This window comes from Mustela nigripes, chromosome 8, assembly GCF_022355385.1.
Source record: "Mustela nigripes isolate SB6536 chromosome 8, MUSNIG.SB6536, whole genome shotgun sequence".
In the NCBI taxonomy this organism is placed as follows: Eukaryota; Metazoa; Chordata; class Mammalia; order Carnivora; family Mustelidae; genus Mustela; species Mustela nigripes.
Genome location: NC_081564.1, coordinates 83,512,427 through 83,534,933, shown reverse-complemented (window position 1 = coordinate 83,534,933; position 22,507 = coordinate 83,512,427). Strand labels below are relative to the sequence as shown.

Genomic DNA, 22,507 nt, shown 5'->3' with positions numbered 1-22,507 from the left:
GCTGTCACAGGCGGGATCTCCGCAGGAACACCGCGGAGATGCTGTCACAGGCGGGATCTCCGCAGGAACACCGCGGAGATGCTGTCACAGGCGGGATCTCCGCAGGAACACCGCGGAGATGCGGGTGGAGATGCAGGCCGGTTCCAGCACCGCGGGGTGCCGCCGCCGCGCTGCAATCAGCACAGCCGCACAGGGGCCCGCGCGGCCTCCCTGTCCGTACCCTCGGGCGGCTCCGAACCGGTTCTTCACTTCCGCAAGTTCATATCCCAAAAATACTACATAAAGGACATCACATGTTTATAACCTTTGGGAATTTTTTTTTCTTCACACACTCAACGTGATCTGGAGACTCACTGTTGTGCGAGTGAATAGTTTGGTCCTTTTGGTCCCTTAGCATCGCGGGGTCCGCATCTGCTTCCGTTTACTCGGCCTCACCCAGTGATGGATATCTGGTTTGTTCTCAGTTTGCGGGCGTTTCCGGCAGAGCTGTGTATCTGTGCGTGAACAGAAAGTTCTCACGTCTCCGGGACAGAGGTCCAAGACTGCAGCTGACAGGCTGTAGGACGGTGGTTTAAGAAACTGCCAAATTGTTCTCCAGAGTATCAGAGCCCTCACCTCTCATTCCCACAGTGATGTACAAGGGGTCCAGTTTCTCTGCCTTCTTGCCAGCATTTGGGGTTGTCACTGGTTTTTACTTTAGCCGTTCCAGTAGGTGTGTATTGCTAGCTCATGGTGGTTTTAATTTGCATCGCTCTAATGGCTAATAATACTGAACATCTGTTCCTCTGCTTATTTGCCATCTGCACAGCAACTTTTGTGAAGTGTCAGTTCATGTCTTTTGCCCATTTTTGAATTGAATTGTTGTTGCTTTTTAATTTTTACCATAGAGTTTTAAGAGTTTCTATACTAGTTCTTTGTTAGAGATACGTAGTTCATGAATATTTTCTCCCAGTCTTTGGTAACTTTTTTTTCATCCTCCCCATGGGCTTTTTTACAGAGCAAACATTTTTTATTTTGATGAGGTTAATTGATCAATTTTTCCTTTTATGGTTTATGCTTTTGATGTCAATTCTAAGAATTCTTTGATCCACATCCAGTTTCCAAAGATCTTCTTTTGCATTTTGTTACAGTTTATAGTTTTACTTTCTACCCTAAGTTCCTGAACTATTTTGAGTTACCAGGTGTAAGGTTTATGTTGAGGCTCATTTACTTTGCCCAGGGATGTCCAATTGCTTCAGCAACATTTGTTGAAAAGGTTACCCTTCCTTCGCTGATTTGCTTTTGCACTTCTGTCAAAAATTCACTGGGTATGTTTGTGTGGGTCCCTCTTTTAAAACAAACATTCTCTTAATTATATGATCTAAATGTATGCTCTCGTCAAAGCTCCTACACTTCTCGATGACGGAAAGGCGTAATTCATGAATGGTGTGCTAAATGTCCAAACTGGCAGTGACTACAAAAGAAAATGAATTCTAGTGTTTACACTTTGGTAAGGAAAGGCATCTCATAGGCACTACGTTAAAAATCAATTACTTTAGTGATTCTAAAATTTAATTGGGTGACTTCCAATAATGCCATTTTATCTGTCAGAAGTATTAATTGCTATCAGTTGTAATAGAAGTTGACACTGGCTGATTTAGATAGAAGGAAATACATTAAATGTTTCATTACTTCAAATTAGGAGTAGAAGGCTGGACAACCAGGTTCAAGCCTGAACAACCATAAGTGATCTCTTAAATCTTTAAGTTTCTTGACGAGGCTATTAGCTTTGGACAGTAGGTACAACAGTTTACATTGCTTATACTTTTGCATCAATAAATCAATCCAGTAGAAACACTTACTCTGTTGTCCCCTGTGAGGATTCCTATCCTGGGCTGCCCTTTTCATCACTAACTCAATGTCCGGTCCTGTAATTGCTCATACCGAGCTCATTTCTCACGGCCTAGCAGCAAAAGATATGAGGAAAGAATATTTTTGGAATTTCATCTTCTATAATGTGAAGTATCATTTCTTATCTTCAACATCCAAAATATCAATGTTGGCGGGGTGCTCTCCAAATACATGGAAAAAGACTGAAATGCTGGCTGAAAAACTAAATGATGAACATCTAATTCCTGTTGTCAATTCATTCGACTACTTAGAGAGATGCACTATGCCAATTTATTCCAGTTCAGTAAGGTTCCGTGGTAATATATAGTGATAAGCAACTTGCTCTGAATTCTTTTCTGGTGAAAAGCATGTCATTTATTGTAGAATCGCTTGGGTAGATTAATACCAAATGAAACAAACACAAACAGCAAACAATTCCGTTGCCCAGAGGGCAATGCAGTAACAATCTCTGGAAGCAAAACGAGTCATTGGAAAAACAAACCAACAAACACACAAAAACCTCAAAAACCATCTCCTGTGATTGGAATATGTATCCAGTATTAAAAACTACTGCTGAAAAGGAATATTTGGCCTTGTGCATGAAGTCAAACACTGTAGCAGGCTTCTAACTGCTTCTTGACTCACTGCCCCCTCATTTTTGTGCAGAGGCGGGTTTTTACACACACACACACACACACACGCACACGCACGCACACACTACCTGCGCCAGCCATGTTTAGTCCTATCACTCAAGTATCTTCTTTTTTTTTTTTTTCCAATTTCACTAGAACTCCAGTTCTCCTACACAGATAGATAACTTGTCTGAAAATATCCAGAGACAAAATTACCACAGGAAGAGCGGCTCACCACTAAGGCAGAGCTATAGCCAACTCTCTTGGCTCTTAGTGGATTTCTGAAGGACCACAGGGCCTCTGTTCTCCTCCACAGAAATCACTATAAAATTCAGCCAGCTGAGAGTGTTCCATTCTGGTTAGCAGCGTGCTAGGTAACTCAGGGAAGCCTGCGTGTTGACAATTGGAAACGCTGCACAAATACAAACATCATCTACTTGAATGTATTAAAGCCTACCAAAGACAAAACTGAGAATTTATTTCTACACGACAGTCTAAAAAAAAGAATCAACTGAAAACTGTAGACCTGAAAAAATAACTTAAACAGACTACAGTGAATAAATTTAATAGGTTATTCTCAGCTGAGTAGGAAATTAGTGAAATGGAAGATACATCTGAAGAAAATATCCTGAAGCTTCAAGTGACAAAAGAATGAAAAATAAAAAAGCATAGACATACAAAAAATATGGTATAAATGATTTAGCGTATGAATAAGGAAGGAGAGAAAAGAATGGACAGAACTGACATGACAGGAGGGGGAATAGCCAATAACTTTTCTGAACTGAAGAACCATATCAAGCCAGAAGCACTATAAACCCAAGAATAATAAACAGAATTAAAATTACATTTACACATAACATAGAAAAATTCCTGAAAACCAGAAAATGAGGGCATTAAATGTAGGCAGAGGGGAAAAATCTGATGATTTTCCAAAGGTGACAATAAGACAGCTAACTTCTCAATGCAAACAATGATAGTTAAAAGACTTGCTTCTCTGCAGTGCTAGGAAAAAAAGAAAACCAACCTTCTATATCAGTGATTCTCAATCCTGGCTGGCCTCTAGAAGTAAAACAGGCCTTTCTAGGACGCTGAAGCTCACCATTGATTGGTCTTCTTGCCCAAATACTACTTCACTACAATGAATTCTAGAGTCAGGGATGTTGCAAAGTGGAGAATGAACATTAACCCTTCTTATAAAATACATTAGTAACTTCTTGGGTTAGAACATTGTAAACCCTTTATTCTGGGCCTTTACCTCAATACCCCTCAGCCATCTAGACACATATTATTAATTAGGTATGCTGTTTCTTCTGCACGGAACTCACAACAAAGCCTTCTTTATTCACGATTTCTCAGCTCGGGGTGACTTTCCATGCAAACCACAAAGCACACACTGTCTAAGTGTACTCAGTAGGTATTTGCCATATATTGTCCCAATTCTCTCTCCACACCCATCCACTCATGTTCTGTCTCCTCAATTCGGAGACAAAGAACAAAAGGCAGAACAAAAGAAACCTGGGAGACAACAGGAGTGCTACACAGCCTGGGCTGCCTTGCAGAGCCATAAACCCAGACCTACGAATAATACAAAAGAGACTCCAAGGTACAGGGTTTTTCCTTTAATAAAGTCTGAAGCATTGACTCTCCAATAAGGAAACCATTACAGCATCATTCAGAACTTACTGAGTTTTAAATGAAGTACAATTTAAACAGCCATGGTTTTGTAATCGCTTAGATGAGAATACACAAAGTAGAAGAAGGAAGTCTTTGGTGGGCAGCCATATTGATGGCATCCCACGGACGCTGGGCATCATGACGACGGACAGGAAGAATGATCCAGAGTCCTTAGAAGATTCTGAGTTATGTCCACCACATTGTTTCAGAAGTGAATTTCTGTCCCTTGAAGATACTCCTGCTTTATCATTTTTGTATTCACATTATAAAGGCTCACAGACTGTCAGTAATTAGCATTGTGTGACTGATTTATTGCATAACTCTCTATTTTGGGAATGCCAATTCCTTAGTCTCAGCACTAATAATGGTGTTTTTAGTAGTTTACAGTGTTCTAACAGATCTCACATTTTCCTTATTTCTCTCCAAATCCTCACTGTGTGATAATGATTATCAGCCAGAGCACCACAGTCAAAACCCCTGGGGGGACTTCAGAAGCGCACCCCTACTCACAACCCAGCCAGACCAAATCAGTGAGGAAAGGCACAAGCTCTCGAAGTAACTCCAACATGCGGTCATAACTGAGGCTCACTCTCTTTAAACAGAGGTCTAAGTAATTTAGATAATCACGTAAAATATCAGAAAGCAACAGTACATGTGTTAAGCAGCCATCAGAGTTTTAAATAGCTGTTATTTTAAATGTATGGAAAAACACATTTCACATGTATACATAATTTGGTAGCTTCCAGTTAAACTCAACAGCATGGTTTGGCACTAGACGTGCCTTTGTTTAGAAGACTTAACAGAGCTCATACGTAAAGATTCCCAAGTGTAATGAAGTCTATAAAAGCACCAGGAAAATGATGACACAGGTGCTTCCTACAGCACAGCCCCCGGGTCCTTAACACATTCAGGGAGACACACTCCTACTTCCTCGTAAGTTAAATGAGAAGTCATACTTTCCAAAGCAAGTTCAAAAATGTAAGAAGTATGTTTTCATTCTTTTTCTTGAATAGTATGTTAGAAACTTCACTTAGGGTTATGTAAACAGAGATACAGAATTTTCTCGTACTGGTTGAGAACCTTTAAAAGACATAGTTTTTGAAAGATATGCTAAATTTCAACTTCAGCTAATATCAGATTTTTATCCAAACTAAGAATACTGTGAACATGTAAGAATTTATATAATAAATACTTAGCTTATATGCCATTAAGACATTTTATGAACATTTTCTTCTCCTGTTAACCTTCCTATTATATTTGTATATAATTCAGTGTGTGTATGAGGACTTACAAGTCATTTGGAAATATATGCCATTATATTTAATATATAACACATGTATGTGTATCATGTATCTGTGTATGTATGCACACATACACATAAACAGACACACATACATATTTAAAAGAATACTGAATGGTCAGAGAAAACTGATTTCATGTTTACAAGAAAAAACTCATGAGAAGAAAAATAACTGTACATGTTTATTCATGTAATATATCTTATATAAATACCTACACATAAGTAACAAAATGGCATATAGACTTTTTTTTAAATATGAGAACTGAAATAGAAAGAGAATATCATTTAAGTATATCTGTTTCAATTCTTTCCCCTTAAAAGTAGCAAGCAACACAACAAATAAACAACCAAGTCTCCGAGGCAGAGGTCATGGTCTGGTTCAGCACTGCCCAGTGTGTCCGGATTTGGGTAACAATGTCACACTGTGTGCTGCATGACTACATCACTACATAACATCTTTTGATTGCCAGATCCCAATAAAAATGTATATTTTTAAATTATGCTTTTTTAAATGAACTCATTTTTCATTAAGTTAATTTAAGCATAATCTTTTACGTAATTATCTTGAAAGATCCTTTTCCATAAACAGAAGTCATGCTAGAATAAGGGGTTTAAATCTTTCTAAAAACATTTTAAAGTCTACACAGACACTATCAGCTGCATTTTGGAGCCAGTTTTCTATACTCAAAAGCAGGAATTAGCCAGTTTTTCGATGGTACAGTGAAAATGAAATCACGTCCATTCAAAGTGGTCTGGAGAAATATCCGCATAGTATCTCCTTACCGTGGCATAAATCCTCTCACTAAATAGCAATTTTTTTCCAGTTTTATTAAGATGTAATTGATACCTTACATCGTGTAAGTTTACAGTGTACAATACAATGATTTGTGTACACACTGTGAAATGATCACCACTGTAAGTTTAGTTCATATCCATCTCCTCACCTAGTTACAACTTTTCTTCTCGTGAGAACTTTTAAGATCTACTCTCCTAGGAACTTTAAAAAAGACAATACTGTATGTCAGCTACAGTCACCATGCTCAGCACTACATTTCCAGAACTTACTTAGCTTACAACAGTAAGTCGGTAGCACTTTCGTCTGCAATGTAAATAACTTAGAGTCCAGTCAAGTGAGTGATAATATTAGCTTTACACCAGGCACCCAACTGAAGAAAACACATTTACTTTGAACAGTACACATAGCTGTGTCGCTGCTTGTCTACGTGTACTACAAAGTGGAAGCTGTTGCATTGTAGATATGACACTGCACCTGAAGTTAGGATACCTAGATTTGAGTATACACATCCACAGATAAACCCGGTCTGTCTCTAACTCTGACAGATTCACTTTACTTCCTTTGGATTTGCATTTATGTATAAAAGTTTAAATTAAATGAGGGTAAAATTAAATATACTTTCAAAAGCATGCTGGGAAAATTATGTAAGCTAATATATGTGGAAATTCTTTATAAGCCGTAAAATAATACAGCAAAATGCAAAATGATTATGTTACTATTATGAAGCCTCAAATCAAACTTCAAAGTGTTCGTCCTCTCAATCATTTTACTATTAAGCCAAAATATTAGCCAAGATTTTACAATGAATTTAGTATAAGAACAGGAGAAATATTTTGTTCATGTTCCAAATATTACAACCACCATTTATTTCAAACAACATGAGAATATTTTTTTTAGTACATGAGTTCCTGTTCTCCACTAATAATGATATATCATTTCTTATTCCATTCAACTTGACTGACAGGTGTACTAGTCTCATTGAGGAATAGTGTTATAATATGAAAAGGAAGTACTCAAAGGATAATCCTGCTCTGTGTTGTAAAATAGAACTAATGGAGATCTATGCAGAACGTTAGTGAAAATGCTCTCTACCTATATTCTTGAGCTCTTTGGTCAAAGTTGCGAGCCTGAAGAAAAACAGAAAATACTGTGAGTCACATGAGACAAAAGCAGTAACACTGAAGTAAAGGAATCAGAGTTATTTTCTCTTTTAACTAGTTTGTCCCATTGGATAGAATTTATTTTTTTCTTAAAGCTAAAACTTCAAAAGTTATGAAATCCAGAAAAGATCATTAGATGGCGGGAAAACAGGTAATTTTTATTTTGTTTCTATTGCTTGCCTTTTACCTTTGCTTAGTCTCTAAAATGAAGAGGATGTAAACAGAAACAGACCAAAGACAAGAATACTTATTTAGTCCCAGTCAATATTATTCACATGGGTTATTATGATCCAAACGGAACAAAATATTACAACGAAAATACTTCAACAAAAATGGGTCACACCTATTTCAAAGACTTGGGCTTCAGATTAAACTATTTTTGTGTGTTATTTTCGACTGATCTAAATATCAACCATTACTGAGCACTTCTGAAAGGCATTTAAGGAAACTGGCAATGTAAATCTTGCAAATAAATATTTGACCACTGTGTGATTACCCACTTATAAATTACTCACAATTTATTTTGGTCATTTAAAAGATTTCCCTGAGTACTGAGTATAATCTTTGTTATCTGAAGAAATGCCATCTTTTGAGATTCACCTTGCCAGCAGTCATGTGTAAATACATAAGATAAAAGCTGAGATGTGAACTTTTCCATCTCACTCCTGATTTAACGGCTTGCCCCAGGTAGTGCACAGACATAATCATTTAATATCAAAATCCAGCAAAGTATTTTTACAGTTAGGCTTATTTTTATTTTCCTTGTTTTTGGCTCTCAGTCTCGAAAGTTCAAAGAACATCAGGCATGCCCATGTACAGGCATAAGGATTTTTTAAAAAGACAAAAAAATCTCCTTAATTTCTGAAAATACCTGAAATGTCACGTGCACACACACACAACTGCAAACAAATTAATATATAGGGATTCTACAGAACATATACAACTTTTTTCAACTCTAAAATTCTAAGATCCAGTAATTCTTGTAGAGATATATAGACAGATAAATAGGTACAGACAGAGATAAAGAAATTAAGTGGAATGTATACAGTATTAAACTCCTAATTATACTCACCAAAAATAAAACTAGCTAAAATAATTAGACTTTTCATACCTTCTAAATTCTATATTTAATGAGAAAGAGATAAATAATAACCATGGCTATAATGATCCTTTTTAGAAAGCAATGTCCAGGATACAGAATATTCTAGAAAGAGAAAAGGTTAAGTATACCCAATCCAATGTCCATGTCTTAAATCCATAGACTGAGAATATGTATCTGAAGTAATGATCATGAGAGGTTTTTTGAACTTTTGAATGGTCAAAATCATTAAGTTATTTACATATTTTATCTTAAATATATTTAATGTATCTACTACCTGGAAAATTGGTAATGCGTGTCATACAAGATAGAATTACTCTTCATAAAATACTTTCTAGATATTTGGGAAACCGGAGGAATTTTTAATTGCCTAACCAACCAAAAAAATGCAAATGCACACACGAAAATTCCCATTTATATTAGTGAATGAACTTCTGTAAAGGGGTAAATTTTCATAAACATGTTTCATGAAAAACTACTCTCTTCCATCATCTGAAGAAAACTTTTTGTGGAAGGACAGGAAAATCCAAAGAATTTATAGAAAGAAGATCAATAATCATCAAGCCAGGGATGGAAGTATCTCAAGGTTCTAATCAAGGATGGAGGAAAAACAAAAACAAACACAAAGGAGGGAGAGGGGACAAGATGTAAATGAATCCGTAATAAGTTGTTGAAGCAAATGGAGACTTGGCAAAAGGGAAAATCCTGCATAGATGTTCAGCTCATAAAATTGGGGCTCACCACACGCTCCAAATGTGTTCCTCTACATTTCCCTGCTTCCCTTATAGCCAGGTTGGGGTAAAGTGACTATTACTGGCCTAATGTACTATGAGTAGTAGTAGTGATGTAGGAGGTATTTACTGTTACTAACCCTGAGAATACAATATGACACTCGCAGTGGGACATTCACAGTCTCTCTCTCTCTCTCACACACACATACACGCACACCAGCTGATAAACAGTAGATGTTCCATAATAATTATTGATCATTTGTTGAATATGCAACGCCCAACTGTGTCTCGAGACGTTCCTTTGATACCCATACGCACCAATACAAATCCTTCACCTGACTTTGAAAAAGCAATAGAAAATGCTATTTGTCTGTGTACAATGTGCCTTGACGGTTCACACTGATGTATTTGAACAGAATTCCTTGAAAACAATGATGTGAGGCCTGAGTCCAGAATTAGTCAAACTATGTGTACCGTGAATGTGTACAGTGAACTCAATGGTAGGGATGATGATTTCCCTCCATAATGCTGCATTTACCTTTGTTACATTATAGAGTCAATAGGCCATGCGTAAAGTTGTATTAATGGTTTCCGTGGTTGAGTTCCTAGTTTATCTGCAAACCAAGAATGGGTTGGATATTTTATAGTATATGCCTTGCTGACTTAATTTAACCTATCAGTGTTCAGAAGGAAACAGGTAATAAAGGCTAAGAGATAAACAATTTTGACCAAAATGCTTTTTCTTTTTTTTTTTCTTTTATTTAGTGTTTTCAGTAACCTTTTCTTAGACACAAAATACTGACCAGCATGGTATCTTGTGAATTTTAATACTAACCATGCAACATTAAGAGAGCAAAAGGAATGGAACTATTGTAAGGGCTTTTAAATCACGAAAAGGAAAACAATATATCCATAGAAACAGTGATATGTTATAATGAAAAATCAACACACTCTATGAACAAATGACTGTAAGAGTCATGTCGTTATATGTTTAATGACTTAATACCTTTAAAAACTTAATGATTAGGGGCGCCTGGGTGGCTCAGTGGGTTAAGCCTCTGCCTTCAGCTTGGGTCATGATCTCAAGGTCCTGGGATAGAGCCCTACATCAGGCTCTCTGCTCAGCGGGGAGCCTGTTTCTCCCTCTCACTCTGCCTGCCTCTCTGCCTACATGTGATCTCTCGCTATGAAATTAATAAATAAAATCTTTAAAAAATAAATAAATAAAACTTTAATTATCAAATAAACATATTTTTAAAGGGCATGGGTAAAATCCAGGATAATACCATTTTTTTTCAAAATTATTTTCCTGAATGGAAGATGGACTGATTAATGAGTCCAGACAAGTTTCAAAGCAAACATTCTAAAAAATTGTTTAATGCTTACTACTTCACCCAAATAACTGGCTAGGGAAGTGGCCTCAACAGGTAGCACTAGATTCTCTAAGAAGACACATGGTAAGGGCTCTTTCAACCACTTGAAACTAGAAGCACCTGCATCAGGGTTGTCCCCCAGCCTAGAGGGCAAGTAGCACTTTTCTGCCCTCCTTCTGCACAATAGGGAACACTAACTTATGAGGAGTAAAGGTTACAGTAGAACATTTCACCCCAAAATATATTTTCATGTCATAATAATCTCTGATGCCACTGCCTTCATGCCAAGGGTTTTTTTCCCCTTAGAATATTATAAAATTTGATTTTTGAAAGCATGAGTTCTGTACATCATAAATAAAATAGCTATGCATATTTCATTGGAATTTTTATTTTGATATTTAAATATCATAAGAGAATCATTATGTAACTTCTGAGTTAAAATTATTTTATTTGGAAAAATCTATAGTTTGGAGTCCATAAAAGAAGTAATATGTACTATTAACTATGAAAATGAAATTTTAGTATTTAGATAAATCCTGTTTCTATGATTTGGGATAGGAATTTTCATGTGTAAGGCACTCATTATCTGCTTAGAGTTTCACTATCTTATGAGACCCACTTAACTTACTAAGGTTCACAGAAACATGTAGATGAAGTTGTGTCATCTGAAGTCACCCTTCTGAATACTAGAATAGTCTGAATAGAAAGTCTAAAGTTTTTTAAATATATAATATTCTTCAAAAATAACCAAGGTTAATTTAACTTAATATTTCGATTTAATATTAAAACTATTTCAACACCAAACTCTGAAGTTCACCTTTCTCAAGCAAAAATGGAAGACAAAATTAATTTATATATAAACGTATTTTTATTGTTTTCTCTGAAGGGTGTCCTTTACAAAGGTGTCTCTCTCAACAGTGAGTATGGAAAGAGAGGACTTGGGATTGCAAATGTATTTGCACACAGCTTTAGGAGGAATGGTATTTTAAGAGGACATTTCAAAGGCTGTTAACACCATGGTTACCCAAGAAGCAGTCAAAGCTCTTTCCTTGGATCCTATATTTTAATTAGGTGGCATATTCAGTTTTTGTTGTAGGAAATCCTGGAAAGCTGGGAGTGGGAGAGGAATCCTGCAGACCCCGGGGCCAGGGGCGGGGTTCTCAGGGTTCCGCTCCTTACTCATTCTCACGTACTTAGTGACTCTGTGAAAGCAGACACACTTCCCCCCTGATCATCCATCAGTTTATACCGTTTGAGGTGTCAGACACAATTGAGATTCCAAGAAGACGGAAAGAGCGAGAACGACGAGCAAGCACCCTGCGGGAGAGCAAAGGGCTTCAAAGGTCAAGTTCCTGAAATGCTTCTCCCCTCCAGCTCTTTCTTGCTCGGCGGGTGCGGGTGACAGATTGGAGCACTGCGTCCCGGCCGAGAGACGCCGTCAGCCTCCGGGACAGCCGCAGTTTCACACTTGGGCTCGTCCTTATCTCGCTGGAGAGGAGCGAGGCGCAACCGCCCGCGCAGGAGCAGCCCCGGCAAGCCCGGCCCGGGGGCTGCCGCGCGCGCCGCTCCCCGACCCCGCTGGGGCGCGCAGCTGCGCACCGAGGCGCCCGGCGGCGGGGTGGGCGGCGGCGCGGTCCCCGCGTGTGGCACTCCCCGCTCCCGCAGAGCTGCCCAAGCTCGAGAGCGGGTCTCTCGTCTCCTCGGGGTACAGTCTGCATCTTCAGGGTGAACCCCGGAAGGGGCAGCCCCAAAAGTCACGTCTGCCTTTCCCCCTCCCCCCGCCCGCTCCCCCACACCTGCGTCCACCAACTCCTGACAAGGCGACTTCGGGGTGCGTAGTGATCCGACCTCTTTGGGGGGTTCTGCCCTACGTTAGTTCAGTTCTCCAGAGATATATTTAGCCTTATTTTTCTTTCGTTCTTTCTGAGTGAGGAAATAAACGAACTTCTCGCTGCCTTTCTTTCCAAGTTGGAGGATTCACCCAGTCAGCAGAGAAGGCGGGGAATGTTCTCGTTCGAGGCCGCTCTGCCCCAGCATTCCGGAGCTTCGCACAACTGGAACTTTGAGAACAGGGAGCTACAGAAACAGCCCAGGGAATCCGGGTAAGGGGCCCTTTCGCCCCCCAACACCGAGCTTTCCTTCCTGCTCCGGTCCGGCCCGCCAAGGTCGTTCCGGGTCGGCCACCTCCCGTGGCGCGCGCGGGCCCCACGGCCCCCACGGCGACCCCCGAGCGTCGCGCCCCCGCTCCCCGCGCCCCGCTCCCCGAGCCCGCCCCGCCCCGGCCCGCCCGCCTCGCGGCTCCACGCCGGTCCTCGGAGACCCTCGGCGCGTCCCTCTTACGTCCCGGTCTGGACACTAGAGAACTTGTGAACCCCCGGGGGGTCTGCACGGTTTCTCTGCCAAGTCAGGCGGAACACGTTTCACGAAAAAACTACGACCAGGTCTCCATAAACTTTGCCGTCGCGAACGCTGCCGTGTCCGCGGCCGTGAGCACACACCTGCCTGCACACGGGCGCAGGTGCACCTGTCCGGGCGCGCCAAGGGCCAAGGAGCCTGCCCCGGGCAGCCGCTCAGGGCGCAGTCAAGTCGCTGGCCGTCGCCGGCGGGGACGCGCGGCGCGGGGAGGGCGTCGAAAGAGAATTTCGAAATGGGCTCGGGAAGCGGGGACTGGAAAATGGTGATTCGAGATACACACACAGGAGCGTCCGTGCACGTCCTGCACACTGCCAAGCCTCCGCGAAGGCGCACACTTTGAGAACAGAGCGCTGGGGGCTGCACTGTACACACAGAAGGCCCCGCCGAGGCAAATTCATCTTAAAACTGACAGTCCCTTTCGTCTACACGACTTCCCAGTCTGGTCCACACCAGCGCCGTGCACATGAGGATGGGGACCCGGGCGCTCCCGGATCCCTCGACCCGGTGTGCAGAGCCCCCCGAGGCAGGTGCGGGTCCCCACACCCGCCGAGCAACAAGCGGGCTGTCAGCTCTTCGGGCCGGGTCCCTCGGTGCCCCCGTCCCCGCGCGGGTCACCTCTCCCCGCCGCCCCCGCCCCCCACCACAGCCGGCCGCGCCGAACGCGAGCAACTCACCCCCAGCTTCCTGCTGCGGATTTTCACGTATCCCTGCTTGACTATGTCGTTAAAGTTGGAGGCCATGGCCAGCGCGTTCGGGCTCGTCCCCTCCGCGATCGGCTTCCCGGAGTCGAGAGCCGCCGTCCGCCGCCGGGTCCGCGCAGGTCTCGCATCCAGCCAGCCGCCGCCACAGCCGCGCCGCCGCCCGGTTCCCCGAGCTCCCGCCGGCGGGGACGCGGGCTGGTGGCAGGGCGGCCGCGGACGGGGAACGCGGCCCGGCGCCGCGAGCAGCGCCCGCCCTCCTCGTTCCGGTCCTCACCTCCGCCCCCCGCCGCGAGCCGAGCGCCGGGCCCGCGCCGCCGCCAGCTGCGGGCGCCCCCACCGCGCCGCCGCCCCCGGCAGCACCCACGGGCTGGCGCCTCACTCCGCGGCGCACAGCTGGCCGGAGCGCACCCGCGCGGCTCCCCGGCGCGGGGGGGGGGGCGCGCGGGGGGGGGGGGCGGGGCGGGGGGGGGGGTGCGGGGCGGGGGGAGGCGGGCCGAGTCGCCCGCCCGGCTCCCTCCCCCTGGCCCGCGGGGTGGCTGCGCTCGGAGATGCTCGCCAGACTCGCTGCATCCCTCGCCACTCGGCCGGGGAGCTCCTGCCCTCCCCGCGCCCGGGGTCGCAGCCTCCGCCCCCCACCCGGCTCCCTCTGGCCGCATTGCTCTCCCGGGTGCGGGGTTCCTGAGGACACGGCTCCTCATTCCGGGGCTCTCAGGGTCCACTCCCCCGCTGGACACCGGGGAAAGGGCGGCGGGGGTGCTCGCAAAGAGGAGGAGGCAAGCGGGAGCGAGACGATTGTTTATTTCGGTGGCCTTGTGTACGTGCATTTGTGTGCCTAAGCGCACGGTCGCCTTCCAGGTCTTTGCCCCATTAGGAAGTGCAAACCGACGCCGAGCCCTTCCTGGCGCACACAAAGAGACCAACCGTGCGCATGTGTCTAATCCCTCGGCTGCTGGGGAGACCGGAGCAGTCGGGCGAGGCAGCCCTTCACCCACGTCCTCTGCCCGGCAGCGGCGCGGAGCCCCGGAGTGGGCTGATTTATGCACGCCTTTCAGTTAACTGTGACTCAAAGTGCCTCGTGGCTTTTCATCTTCTGGAGGAAATGGAGACCATTACTATTACTGGTGGATGCAAATGATTTATGGAAATGTGCAACTTGTTAAATGAAAACAATGGAGAACAAACCCCCCATTACGTACGAACTCGTAACATTCAAAAGTAGGCTATTCCCGAGTGTAAAGAAATTTTAATTTAAAAATTATATCATTTTTATAAGATGCAAGGAAAAAATAGTATTGAATTCTAACTGGAGGCAATGTATGGGTTTTGGCTATACGCAAGACTGTTTAGTACCTAGAAGCTCAGGATGGTATTCTTTAAGAAAAATATATAAACTGTGTAAAGATTGAAAATTTTATAAATGACTCATTCATTTATAGAGTCTATATTTGATGAAAGTTCAGAAGATTATGTTTCTTTTCTCATTTACCATAGCGAGCAGTATCATCCTATGTTTTCAGTTAAAATTTCTTTCTGCCCTATTGAGAACATAATCATTTTAAGAGAGAGAGAAAACTACTTGATTGAAGGGAGGAAAAATCTGAAAGCTTAAGGAACAATAGCATGTCCCTTGCCCCAACCAAATAGGCACCCCTAAAAAAAAGTTGATTTTTGCACCATCGTTAGCAAGAGCCGCATCTGGAACCCATCCAACTCAGCGGACACTTTAACGTGCCTTAACAGCATATTATTCCGCCGCCTTCATTTATGCAACAAACGTTGGTTTGGACTCTCCACCAGGAATAATACCAGATGCTGAGGCAGTTATTTCGAATCAAAGGCAAGATCTCTTAGGCTGTAACTCTGGAAGGAACTCAAGCTCTGACCTTCCCAGAAAATTTACATAAACTCCCTCTTGGTTTGGTGTGATTCCCATCCTGAAATACCTGGGGCTATGTTGTGGGTTCCAATCACTTGTTGCTATCATGTATACTACCTGGTTGTAATTTCTTTACGTGAAGACTGATTTAGATTTGCAGATGCTTTAAATACATTATTTCATTCAGTCCTCTTGCAATGCCATGTGTTAAGCAAAAGACAAAACAGAAGGAAAACTTGCCATTTCATAGATGAGGTTACAGAGGCTCTGAGACAGACATTCAGTTGTAGAGATACTGTTTGTAGACTGGTTTGGGGTCTATAATAATTTCTATGACCCCTAACTTTCCCCATCATTTATAGAATAATCTGTTTCTACAAATCAGTTGTGAGGTCTTTGAAGTCAAAGACTCAATAATAATTGCAGTGTGTACTTAAAGGTGAGGTACATTTTATAAACTTGCTTTTAATAATTATATAATGATTATACTTTTGCTCACATACCTATATAGGTCTTTATAACACCCTAAGATGATTTAAATATTCCCCTGCGGTTACTTTAGATTCTTAAATTTCTGATGGAGTGTGTGTGTGTGTGTGTGTGTGTGTGTGTATTGTGTGTGTATATACAATTGATTGTATCCTCATGGCCTCATTTATTGTAGTCATCTAAGTCTCAAACTTCTGTTATGTAGTAATGTGACTTAGAAATGTGAGGACATTGTGGTTTTTTTCCAGAGTAATTCATAAGAAGTGCTATATGTATTCAACTAAATCACATCAAAAAAAAAAACAAAACAAAAAGTTTGACTGCTCCATTGATTAGAGGGCTGAAGAGTTGTCAGCCCAATACATCCATTAGAAAATTCTCCACCAAATGTCTACCTAATAGCTTTTCAGCCTTGGGTGATCATTGCGTTGATACATTATGTCGTTAGGGTTTGTAAAATTGTCATTATCTGATTTAATTTTATTCCTGAATTTATAAACTATTATCTTTTAAAACTATAGGATTGTCTTGAAATCAATTCCTTATAGAGAATATGCTTGATTCTTAACCCTTATCAACCATTTTTCAGAAATATTGAATATGTTCTAGCAAACACAAAAGAATACCCTCCTCCCTTAGAAATATCTTTAAAAATGGAGTTTTGTATATGTAATACATTTCAACCCACCAGAGTCATTATTCTTTGGGGGATTTTAATTGCCTGGTCTTTAACCAGAAGGAGCTGCTTTATTTGACATTTTTGTGTTCTTATCAGGTACCCATGGACCTTAATAGCTTTGTTGTGATCAATCACAAGATATCCCCATTCATCTTGTACATTTCCAGCTCTAGACCTGGAATCCATTCTTTTCCCTAGGAAACTTTGTTTGTCTTAATGGGAAATAAAATTCAGACCCCATAATCTGGTTACGAGGGTGTTATTTTGCTACTGATTCTAAACTTTTCAGCTGCAGGAACATGAAATACTTGTATTTTAGAAATATATTTCAAAAGAGAAAAATTCTCTTTTATGGATGGCTCCAATTCAATTGTTGTTGATACTACTGTTGAAGTATATAAGCAATGATCTCATATTTAAGGATTGCTTCTTTTCTTTTGAGATTTTCATTATGTGAAATAGTTAGCATATTTCCAACAATCACGTCTACCAAACAAGGCACGTAGAGAGATATAGTTCTGATTTTTGTCCCTTCCTATTTTCTACCTCTCTTTTTAGGAAACCATTTTTATTAGTTTTTGTTTTATCCTTACATTGTCTCATTTTGATGATATAAGAAAAGATATATGTGTTTCTATTTCTGTTTTTCTTACACACACAAAAATAGCATACTACTCATAATCTTATCATTATAGTAGATAGCCTCTAAATTAGGCCCCCAAAGATCCCCAGGTTTTAAAATAATGCCCCATAGAATTTCTCCTTCTGAGTGTGGGCTGAACTTCTTGACTAACTTCTAGTGACTAGAATGGCAGAAGTGATGGAGTGCCTTTTCTAAATTAGGTTATAAAAAGACTGTAACTTCAATTTGGGTGATCTTTATTGGATTGCTGGCCCTGGAGGAAGCTAGCTGTCGCAATATGAAGCAATCCTGTGCAGAGAACTTTGTGAGTCAGCTTAGGGGTAGATCATCCAAGGCTTTCCAACAGCCCTGTGAGGGACCCTCCCCAGGGAAGCCTTTAGGTGACCACACCTTACCCAACACTGAGAGACCCTGAGCCAGAACCAGCCATCTAAGCTTCTACTGGTTGTTCCTAAATAATGAATGCTGTAAGACACCAAAAGTTTGTTTTCATCTTTCCATATGCTGACTTTGAGGGCATTTTTTAAATGTATAAATGGGTAACTGAAATCTCTTTTGGTTTGTGGAAATAAGGTGCATGGCTTTGCATCCACCAGTGGCCATGAGAAAGATGTTAGTGAGGGTTTCAAGGCTTGCAACCTTGCAGGCAAATTGCAAAACATCGGACGCTGAGGACACTGAGTGAGATCTTACAATAAAGTGAAGAAAATATTACTAGAAATTGGAGGAAGGAGCCCTATTATATGTGGAAGCAGGAAACTTAGCTGAACTGTTTCTGTAGCTCGGTGGAAATTAAAATATTTATCCACTAAACACCAAAGTGTTGGTGTTGTAGCCTTCTTCTTGATACTTAGAAAAAGGAGAGCAGAGAGGGATAAACTGAGTGGAGGATCATTAAACAAAAAGGAGCCAAGAACTGATAGATTTTTTTAAGATTTTATTTATTTATTTGTTTGTTTATTTGTTTATTTATTTATTTTGGGGTTGGGGGTTACATGCACAGGGGGAGGGGCAAAGGGAAGAAAAGAATCTCAAGCAGACTCCACACTGAGCTAGGAACCCACCACAGGGTTCAGTCTTCCATCCCTGAGATCATGACCTGAGCCAAAATGAAGAGTCAGATGCTAAACTACAGAGCCACCAGGGGACCCAAGAATTGATGGTTTTAAACATCCCCAGCTTCTCCAAGCTATAACAATGCCAGAATGAAGAAATGACTTCTGAACAAAGATAATAGCTGGGCACTGCTGTGGACATTTGTTCTAAAGAGAAAAGCCAAAGGTGTGACTCTAAGACATGTATCTTTTTTTTTTTTTTTAAGATTTCAGGAAATCAATTATTTTATGGTCACAACTTTGTCTGTATCCTTAGACCAAATTTTCATGGCAATGCTCTGGATTTGATCTAATAAAAAGATTCATAGGAAACCCACAAGGTTTTCAAAAGAAGCATAGGTGAGAAGCCTTATCAGGCAAAGACTGAGAAGGAGGAGATGTGTTTGGACTCTCAGGCTTCTACCAGCAGGAAGCAGTAGAAGACTGAGAACAACCCAGCTGCAAGAAAATGTGCTGCCTTCAAAAGTAAAGATGATTATTTTGTTCCTCAGGGAGGGACCAAGAGTCTAGAGAGAAGAACCAAGAGTTATAGAGAAACATTCCTTGACCTTGAGAATTAATCCAGGAATGCCCCAAATTTCCCATTTGGGTTTCAGAGTTGTTGAGGACTCCTGATTTTGTGTGTCTTCTTGAGTCCATCTTTGAGCCAGAATGTGTATATTACTTGTATTCTGCTTGTGTCAGCATCGCGTGTTGGAATTGTGGTAGGCAGATTGTCTCTTTAGATTCAATGGTGTACAGTTTGAGAACAAGACTCGCAGTTGAAAACTTCCTAAAACTGGACATTGGAGAGTGGTCAATGACACCAACTCCCCTAGTATTTCGATAACTTCCTGCTCCTGGTCTCCTGTTCTTGCTTTTGGATAGAGGCTCTTCTTATTTTCCTGAAGTAGGTATGTGGATGATATATTCTGCACTGATGATAGTACAGATTCGTGGATCTTAGCCCTGTATCTCCGTGGTCTGTATACATCATTCCACAGTCCTCAGTTTACTTTGTGCAGTTAAGATATTTAAGGCCAATCTGACCTTCTCTTGGTGTGTAAGTTTTTCTTTCTACCTGAAACTTCTAGAACTTTCCCTTCATCCTTACATTTCAGTAATATACTAGGATCATGCCTTATGTACTTTCTCATTAAGATGACCTAGAATTTGTGAATACTGTTATTTTGTTATTAATATAACAGAAGTATTTTCTATTAATATATCCATTATTTGTTTAACTTTTCTGCTTGTATATTATATGACTTCTCCTTCTGGAATTTCTGTTATATCCTGGACCTAGGCTCTGCTTCTTTTTCTTTTTTTTCCCCCTTATGTTTTTTTTTTTTACCATTTCTTCAGTTTTTTACTCTCTTCTCTGTGACATTCCTTGAACTTGATCTTTCAGACTATAAATTCATATATAATGACTATTTTGTACTCTTTAAGTCATCTTCTAAATATTAAATTGGGATATCAAGTTTATATCTCTTGAAAGTCTTTTGTCTGAGTTCAGAAGGTTGTCACTTGGATATTCTCAAGCATTCTTTGTGCTATTTTACTCATATCCATGAGTATTCTCTAATCGTTGTGCTTCATTTTTCTGTTTTCATTGTTTTCCCTGATCTCATTGACTTTTGGACACTTTCATGTTTTTTAAATGACTCCTTTCTAGATACTGGAGATTGATAAGTGGTAAGACTCTTGTTCTAACAGAAAGCAGAGTGTCCTCTCCCCTGTAGGCTAGATATGCAGAAGCAATTTATTATTTCAAATACTTCAAAAGCGGGGTGCCTGGGTGGCTCAGTCATTAAGCATCTGCCTTCAGCTCAGGTTATGATCCCAGGGTGCTGGGATTGAGCCCCTTCTTCCTGTCCCACTCCCCCTGCTTGTGTTCCCTCTCTTCCTGTGTCTCTGTCTGTCAAATAATTTAATTTAAAAAAACTACTTCAATAGCATGTTGGTGTGTATTTTAATAACAAAGGAGATGAACTAAAATACTACTTTATAATTTTCTCCTACTTAACATAGAGTTTGAGTAACTTTTTACTAATTTTTGCCCTCTCCCAAATAGGGCTTTAAATATCCATTGTGAGGAACTAGTTATTTCTAACATATTTTTTTCTATTTCAAATATATATTTAACATTTTATTCAAATTTATTATCTGAAATATTATTTAAGCATAAATTAAATAATCCATTTTTCTTAAATGGTAGAAAAAAACATTTGGAAATCTCATTTCTAGTTCCCATTAAAGCAAGTAAGTAGGTTCAAGGAATTAAATGGTGATATTTAGTTATTGAGTAATTAATTTATTACATTTATTATAATTTAATAATTATATTTATTATACATTATAATTTAAATAATTTGGAAGTTTAAGATCTCAATTAGTTGGCATACTCATTAATATGCAGTATTGACTGGCATACTTACAAGACACATAATTCAAGAGATAAAACTATTCAGTCAGTTGGAATTGCAGAAACGGCTCCTTGGATTTTAGTGAGACCTATTCAGTTTCATAAAACCGGTCATTTATGTTTAACTCTCCAGAAACTTTTATTTTAACCCAGAGATTTTTCTATAGTGGAATGATAGTTTCTTTTCTTTCTTTATTTCTTTTTTTTTTTTTTTTTAGATTTTATTTATTTATTTGAGAGAGAGAGAGAGAGAGAGAAATGAGCAGGGGGAGGGGCAGAAGGAAAGGGAGAGCAGGTTCTCTGCTGAGCAGGGATGCAGGGATGGATTCCTGGACCCTGGGATTGTGACCTCAGCTGCAGGCAGATGCTTAACCAACTGAGCCACCCAGGCGCCCCGACAATTATAACTTCCAGTGTAGCAGATATAAGGGAACCTAAATCAGGGAAAATTATTTCTCAGACAGTAGGCTAAAACAGAAAACATGGACAGGACGGATAGACGGGAAGCTCTTACGCTGGAGTCCCACAACCCCTGAGAGCGGACTTCCCATTAGGACTGGGGAGATACTGTATTTACAGCTCTGTCTTGTCCACTATAAACATTCTATTTAGCACTCTTGTTCTGTCTCTAGTAGCTTCTTTTAAAAATCTCTGACGCTAACTCTTACCTATGATGTTCAGCTTCTTTTCTGTCTCAAAATCATCATTCATCTCTGCCACTCGTGTTTTATTTCTGAAATTTTATTTCTTGCAGAAATAGCACAAGCATCAGGCAAGACAAATGTAACTTCCATGAGCCTCCGTTTTTCCCAGTCTACAAAGGTGAATATCAAGAACTTAGAGATACCTATTAATATTAGCTGATAGGACATCTCTGACGTAGTGCCCATCACATAGTTTTCATAAAATGAGTATCGGTTGTCTTCCTCTGTCTTAAAGTATCATTTGGCATAAGGGTTGGTCCTGTCCATACTTCTAGGAATATTATGTCTTCAATCACAATCAATGCCATCTACATATATTTCTGCTATAGTAATTATTTAACTCAGAGAAATAGACTGGTTAATTTAAGCGGCTTTATTGACTTCAATCTAATGACTACTCTAAGTATAATTGGATAGGCAAAGTGTATGACTTATTAAGGGCAGTCAAATGGTGTTTTAGCTAACTCACAGATATTTTATACTCTGGTCTTTTAATATCATATATACAGTATTTACCACCAGCAGTATAAGAAATAAAACTTCCAATATCATAGTTTACTCTGGAGCTACCTCATGCTTAAAATGACAATGTATTCAAACTAAATAAAGACTATAGGATTTGAAGTCCAATGCTTCATTTAGGGTCTTATATTTGCACAGAATTTTAAAATAAAAAGAATATTGGTTCTAAATAAAGAAAAGATCTATTGTCTTAAGAGAGAACTGGATAAATTAAGGGAAAATGTAGGAACAAGATCAGAACCTAAACCATTCTTCTGAAAGAGTAGTTAGTATCATCAAAAAAGGGACTCAAATCAGTGACAAATTTATACCTGTGGAACAT

At 40.6% G+C, this 22,507-nt stretch overlaps 1 protein-coding gene across 1 annotated transcript in view; it reads right to left on the bottom strand.

The window, feature by feature from the left end:
* Positions 1-13,951, bottom strand: part of DOK6 (docking protein 6) — a 380,026-nt gene extending 366,075 nt beyond the window's left edge. Inside the window, exon 1 of the mRNA XM_059409807.1 lies at positions 13,724-13,951. Within this exon, the coding sequence (XP_059265790.1) occupies positions 13,724-13,789 (66 nt within the window). The 5' untranslated portion in view covers positions 13,790-13,951. The remainder of the gene's footprint in view (positions 1-13,723) is intronic.
* Positions 13,952-22,507: the final 8,556 nt, after the last annotated feature.